This window comes from Crocuta crocuta, unplaced genomic scaffold (assembly GCF_008692635.1).
Source record: "Crocuta crocuta isolate KB4526 unplaced genomic scaffold, BGI_CrCroc_1.0 scaffold48, whole genome shotgun sequence".
Taxonomy (NCBI): Eukaryota; Metazoa; Chordata; class Mammalia; order Carnivora; family Hyaenidae; genus Crocuta; species Crocuta crocuta.
This window is the reverse complement of record NW_027533089.1, coordinates 3,074,356-3,081,646: the sequence shown is the minus strand read 5'-3', so window position 1 is coordinate 3,081,646 and position 7,291 is coordinate 3,074,356. Positions and strand designations below refer to the sequence as shown.

At 41.6% G+C, this 7,291-nt stretch overlaps 1 protein-coding gene across 1 annotated transcript in view; it reads left to right on the top strand.

Annotated features, from left to right (window-relative positions):
- The window catches only part of CDC14A (cell division cycle 14A), a 145,061-nt gene that overhangs the window by 891 nt on the left and 136,879 nt on the right, over positions 1-7,291 (top strand). Inside the window, 1 exon segment of the mRNA XM_077746090.1 lies at positions 420-510. Coding sequence (XP_077602216.1) covers positions 420-510 — 91 coding nt within the window.

Genomic DNA, 7,291 nt, shown 5'->3' with positions numbered 1-7,291 from the left:
ACCTTCCTGTCTTACTTCTTTCCTCTTCTTGAAGTCTTCGATGCTGCAGGCTCGCCTCTCTCTTCCCCTTCCGCAGCTGCTGAGGTCTGGAGATTTCTGAACCAAACTTGCATCTTCAGTTCTACGGGTACCCACAGCTTCTGTCTGCGCCCGGTCGCCTGAAACAGGGGAGATACGGGAACTCTGCTCCCAGCTGAGTCTCTCAGTTAGGTCCCCATCTCGTCTCTCTGTTGTGCTCTTGAGACTCTGGGTTTCTGGGAGAGATCAGGTTTCTGCAAGAATTCCACGTGTTAATAGAGTCTTTAAATAATGGGTAGCAGTTATTGGTTTGATCTTTCCTGTATTATCACCACCCCTGCCCACGTTCAGCTTCCCCACTTCTCATATGTTTTCTCCTATCTTTTAAACTTGTCTTTCAGATCGGTTATATTTTGCTACTTTAAGGAATAGACCAAAAAGCACAGTAAATACCCACTATTTCTCCATCGATGAGGAGCTGGTCTATGAAAAGTAAGTTTCTTTTTTTTTTTTTTTTTCTCAACCATTTAGCTTGTTGGCTCTCTGGTGAGGGAACACTGTGTGCCTCTATGGCAGGTTTCTTCAGTTTTCCCCAGTGGTGCAAGTAACTACACCGTTTTTTAAAAGACTCAGATGCCTGGGGAGAGGTGCAGGGCAAGTTAACATCATTTGAACCTATCAACACCCCAGTCCTTTTAGACCTCTGTCTATATAAACTCTTCCACCACCACCACAAACTGCAACCCTGGATACCTAACACTCCCCAGAGTAGGGCCAGGGAGACACTGTCCTTGCCAGACTCCGTAATTGGCTTGTGAATCAGCCACCCAGTATTTATTATGGAGCACCCACAGAGTATAGGGAAGTGTGTGTATTACAGGTGCTTTAGCTTTGCAGTTCACAAGGCTTCTGTTGTCTCTCAGGATGTTTTTGTTTCTGTGGCTCGTTTTCGGAAAATGGGACATGTTTAGCTGGAGGTAGCTGTACCCAAGTCATACCGATGAGTGAGATTTTACCTGTACAAGAAATTATTCAATTATTTTATTTGGGTGCCCCAAGCTTCAGAGTTTTACTTTCTTTGTCTTTGAGGAAGTGGTATAGGAGAGCTGATTTACTTTCTTCGGTTACTTTGCTTCTTCTACGGGAATTAGGATTTGAGTGTGTAAAGTAAGAATAGGGAACTGTTTTCTGTGACAGACCATTGATTTACAGGAAAAAGATATCTTAATACCTTAAGGGTAATAAAAATTTAATTGAAGAGAGATAAATCTCTTTAATAAAAGCAACAGATAATAAGGAATAAGAAGACTGAATTGACTTATGTTCTCATGAAAAGAACTGGCGTTTCAGAGTAGTCCAAAATATTCTAACTTAAACATTTAACCTTACTTTCTTGTTGTTTAACCAAACATGCAATTAAATGAACATAGTTAAACGAACCATAGTGACCCTTATAAGCTTCCTAGGACTTGTCCTGTTAAAAGGGATTTTGGCCATTCTGCCTAAGGATTTGTGGGTACCACAAGGTATTTGAAGAGTGAGCGTATTCTTGACTTCGAAGAGTGTATCTTTTATTTGAGGGCAAACCATCTTTAATTGTCACTTCATCATAGGGATTCTTGAAACTGATGTCTTCAGGACATTTCTCTTAGTGGTACTGGGGACAGGATGCTTCTTGAATGGCTGAAGTCAAAGTGGGAATGAAAGAGCCCTTTGCTGCTGCATTTGAATGCTGCAGCGAGGAGGTCTAAATCTCTGGTGTCAGATTACAGCTCTGCTCCTAGACCGAATGGAGTAATGTGTGGCCTGCTCCCCGACCCCGTGTACCTGGATGATGTCACTGCCAGCAGTGTTTATTGAGTGTTCACTGTATTGTTGGGAATGTGCATTATTGTGGCTTTCTTTTAGTGAGTTTCAGGTTTGGGGGACCTCTTGTGAGCCTGACAGTAGAGGCTGTGTATGTGCCATTATGTTCCATTCTGCAGTGGCTGATGGGCCAGAGGTTGTTCTGATGTCATTGAACAAGTTTCAGTCACTGGGGTCTGAATTGCTTCTGTAGAGATTGCTAAATGATACCACTGGCAGAAAATTACACATAGCCACCGAATGCAGTGCTCCATGGTTTTTGATCGTAGTATTGATATATGAAGAACATTTTTTGTGCATTTTAATATTGGTGTTTTAGGATAGGGCTACAAATCACATTACTCTTGTATTAAAAAAAATTTTTTTTACTGTATGTTTATTTTGAGAGAGACAGAGTGTGAGTGGGGGAGGAGCAGAGAGGGAGACACAGAATCCGAAGCAGGCTCCAGGATCTGAGCTGTCAGCACAGAGCACAACTGGGGTTCAAACTCACGAACATGACCTGAGCCGAAGTCAGACGCTCAACCAACTGAGCCACCCAGGCACCAGCACATTCCTCTTGTATTTATTCTACTATGTTTCGGGTGTCTTGTAAGAAAGACTTGCTGGAGCGACCATCCTATTTATATTGTGAGTTTTGGTGTCATTTGAAACCATAAAGAGGACTCCAGCCTGTGCAGAGAGTACTTTCGGTTTGGACTTGCCCAGCTTCCGTGCCAGTGCAGTGGCTGTGATTCTGATTAGCCATCATTTCATCTTTTTTTGTTATCCCAACATATTTTACATGGGTAGATGCTGGAGAGAACGCAGCGATGATGAAGGCACATATTACCTTCAAGGAGCGGCAAGCCTGTCAGATGGATGACAGCAGTGCAGGCAAAGGGGTTGAAAGAGAACTGACATTAGGTTAACCTAGCCTCTGTACTAAAGGGTGTTCCCAGGCAGGTGCGAGCACATTTGGTTTAAATGTTCAGAAAAGCTTCCTGGAGGAGTTACAGTTGGTTTGGAAAATGGACAGTTTTATCTGGCAGAGATGTGAGAGGAGAAGTCCCAGAAGCAAGAACAGCAAGGATGAGGAGGGAGGCTCCAGAATGGGTTCAGGGACTAGGAGGTCCCCCAGTTTGCCTGGTGTGTATCCAGGTGTGAGGAGGATTTGCAATATGAAGTCGAAAGGTCAGTGGGGTGCAGATTGAATGCCAGGGTGGGGATCCGCGATTTCCTTGCACGCCATTGGACTCCTGCGGGTCTTGGGGCGGTCCATGATATGATGGATCTGGGCTAATTGCAAATAATGACAAACATCTATTGAGTATTTAAATGCATAATAGTTGCTATTCTAGGTGCCCCACAATACTTATTTGTTAATTTATTTTATTTTCACAATTCTGTGAGGCTGGTACTATTATCATCCTTAATGTGCAGAGATGATGAGAGTAGAGTACAGAGAGGTTAAGGAACTTGCCCAAGGTCACAGAGTTAAGATGCAGCAGAGCTGGAATTTGAAACTGAGCCCTCTGGTTCTGGAGTACATCTGTCTTCTCTAAAAAAGTTAATAGGATTGCAGCGCCTGGGGACTCGGTTAAGCATCCAACTTCGTCTTTGGTCATGATTTCACCATTTGTGAGTTTGAGCCCCGTATCATGGGGCTCTGTGCTGACAGCTCAGAGCCTGGAGCCTGCTTTGGATTCTGTATTTCCCTCTCTGTGTCTCCCTTACTCATACTCTGTCTCTCTCTCTCTCCCTCAAAAAATAAATAAACATTAAAAAATTAAAAAAATTAATAAGATAGCATCCTTAACAGAAGTAGAAGCCCACTCGGGGCGCCTGGGTGGCTTAGTCGGTTAAGCGTCCGACTTTCGCTTAGGTTATGATCTCACGGTTCGTGGGTTTGAGCCCCGCGTCGGGCTCTGTGCTGACTGCCAGCGAAGCCCACTTAGAAAAATTCTGGAATGTTCAGGAGGAAGAAATAATTACCTAGATTAGGATTCGTAGCAATGGTGATAGGAAGAAGGGATCTGAATCCATGTGACTGGCAGCAGATCAGGTGGGTGGGTTGGGGGATGCTGAGGAAAAAGAGGGGGTGAAGAAGGCCTTAAGTCAGCCTGAGTCCTGGTGAGCCTGCTGGGATCATTAGCTGAACAAGAAATAGGGCGGAAGAATGGGATTTAATGGGGTGATCAGGCATTCCATTTGGATCAGATTGAATTTAAGGAGTTTAAGGGCTATCACATAGACTTGAAGTTCTTAAACATGGGGATTTTCCCCTAAAGAGGTGATAAAGCCATGAGAATGATGTGATTTGGGGGGAGAAAGAGAAGATATCAAGGTCTGTATTTCACAGGCAGGGCCAAGAAGAGGAAGCGGGGCGGAGGGGGGGAAGGAGGAGGAAATAAACAAAGAGGTGGACAAACACTGGATAGAGAGAAGAAAGGGGGGAGAAACAGAAGCCTGGGAATCCATCTTGTCAGCTCTCCTTTGGGATGACTCCTTCTTTCGAATGAGAGAAACTACAAAGCCCCCAGAAGAATGTGTAGTAACCTGTGCTCTCTCTACGGAGGATGTCTTGTGGCAGGAAAATTCTTGACTGTCCTATCATAATGTACTTGTCTCTAAGGAAAGGAGTATGTTTATATGCTCTATCACACAGGCCTCCGTGCTGCCTTGTAACTCTGTACTCATTTGTTGAATGTATAAATGAAATGGTGCCTTTCTGGTTAAATTATCACCTTGGAAATGCAACTTATTAGTTTTGAATCAGGAAGTAGTCTCTTTAAACGTAGGTTGTAGGTACTCTGGACACAGCTGTGTTTTGTGCAGGTGTTTAGTTCCTTCTCAGAGGATGATAGCACTCCATGATTGAAATGGCACATCTCTGAGAAGCTGGAGGAGAAAATTTAACAAAGTGGCCTCATGAGGTGTGGCTGTTTACTAGAAATGAAGGTCTGAATTTTCTGCTTGATCTTAAAACAGAATTTATCACATTAACGTCAAGGTCTGAGCAGTTTTAGTAAAATGTGGTTGATAAGAAAGCCATCCGTTTGTCCTTGGGTTATGATTTCACAGATGAGAATTAAAATCAGAGTATAGACTAACACACTTGTGGCACAAAAGTAGCCCAATAAAAAGGGAGCCTTTCAAAGATTTATCTGTATTTGATTAAGCTACAAATCATACACAACTCTCCAGAAAGGCTAATTCTTTGGTTTTGGAATTGGGCCCTGTAATCCAAATAGAGGCTTACTTTTTATAACTTGGCTCAAGTTTTTTTTTGGCTTGAAAATTAGCAAAATGAAGTATGTTCATTGTTACAACCTTTGTGTTCTCCTCCTGACTGTGATGATGGGTGTAGGGTTAGATGATAACGCATAGAAAGCCAGTTTGCTGTGAAGGGTAGAGCATATTCATTTTCAGCCTTGTCCATTTTCATCTCGTCTCTCCTTATGTGTGCAAAGGAAAGGTGTTGAGCATGCAGGAGAGAACTTTTCATGGACATACTCTGGGGACTGAATATTAAGCAGTGTCTGAAGTTACTCAAAGCAGTTCACCAAATGTTTTCACATGGAAGAATGAACAGCCTCTAATGAGGACGAATTAGCTAAACTGAAGATGTTTAAAATGTTCAGTTTTCACTTAAACTTTATTAAAACACTCTGGTATTAATGCAACCAGGAATTTTTGCATAAATCACATATAGAAGAATGATTTATAGTCTGTAGAATAGGCTTGAGTCAGAATGTGAACCTAGGACATCTTTGAGAGAAATACAGAAATCTTCCCTTGCCTGGAAATATTTGTGGGACCTGAATATTTAGGTGAGAAGAAACGCTTTTGGTTTTCAAGTTTTATTTCAAATTTAATATGTAGCAAGTAGGTTAATTTAATGGAAAGGCTAATGCCATTTATGGACATGCACACATTCCCTATATATGATCTTATCTTATAGAGTCTTAGAGCCATCATTTGGTACCCCAGCTCTCGTTGTAAATTGCTATGATATTGACAGAAGAGAAGATATAGTTGAATCTGGAGACCCATTTCCCCATGGGAATAAAAATAAAATCATAATAACAGCTCACATTTATACTCCTGAGCCAGGACCTAGGAGTTAGGTGCTATTATTATCACCACTTTACAGATGAGGAAGCTGAGGCTCAGATCAGGTAAGGAGAGCCAAAGGTCACTGAGCTAGTAGTTAAGTGGGTGAGCTAGGATTTAAGCCGTAGGCAGATGGCTTTGGAGTTCATGCTGTTATGCTTCCAGCAAGTTCCCAGTTGTCTCGAGCCTGAGGCTGGTGGGGAGGGTGCAGAACCAGCTTCACACCCCCAGCCCCGTGCACTTGGCCCTTCTACCTTGAGCGGCGATGGCTTTGGTAAGAAATGTGCCACTGACAGTTTGTGTACCAACTTTTTGTCCAAGCTATATCTGGGAATGTGTCGTGGTATTTAAGTGTTTTTTCCATTTTGTGGGTGTAACTTTGCTTTTTCTCCTTTCAGTGGACTTCCAGAGAGAGAGAGAATAAATTGAGTTTAATGATTATATTAATAGGATGAATGAAACAAAAGAAGTCCAGTTTTTATAAGTTTTATGAAAACTTCTTTAGCAGGCTGTCCAGTGAAGTGTTCTTGCTGCTTAACTGGTGTCCCTTAAGATATAAATTTGTGCATAGAATTCTCTTAAAACTCAGAAAACTTTGTAGCTTTTAAAAGACAGTGGGTTTACACTTTCTTCTCCCTTTCTTCTTTCTTATGTCCTAACCTTGTAAAAATTACCCAGCATTTTTCAGGGCCATTTTTTTTTTCATCCTCTGTTTTGAACACATGCCTTTTAGGTGTGTGTGTATATGTGTATTTTAACCAAAGGTACTACAGAGTATATGTGATGAGGAAATGCACATATCTGTATACAAAAACCGGTATAAATTCAGTGACATACTAGAGTCAAATTTTACTTTTTAGGAATAGATTTATTTAAACAGTTGTTGGTTTTGACCTATTAGGCATTCACAGTGGGTAGTCTGACTCTAATCTTCATAAGGACAAATTATTTTTCACTTTTTTCAATTTGCTTGAGATAAGACTGACAGAAACATAAAATTTAACCATGGTATTAAGGACTCAGTTAAAACTAACAAGGCTGCTCTTAATCAGGCCGCCTGACACATGGATCCAAATAGCTGGGCGGTAGGAGAGAGTCTGCCGTCCAAGTTCTCACTATGCCAAGTCACCATGGGGCGGCTTCATTATTTTGTTTGAAGTAGATTCCTAAGACATCAGATGTTCTCATTTGTAAGTTCATAAACACATTCCAAAGCTGAAAGCAAATGACTCTTACTAACCCACAGCTTAACACACCTTTGTGCTTTTTTTTTTTTTTAATTTTTTTTTTTTTTTTAATTTTTTTTCTAGGG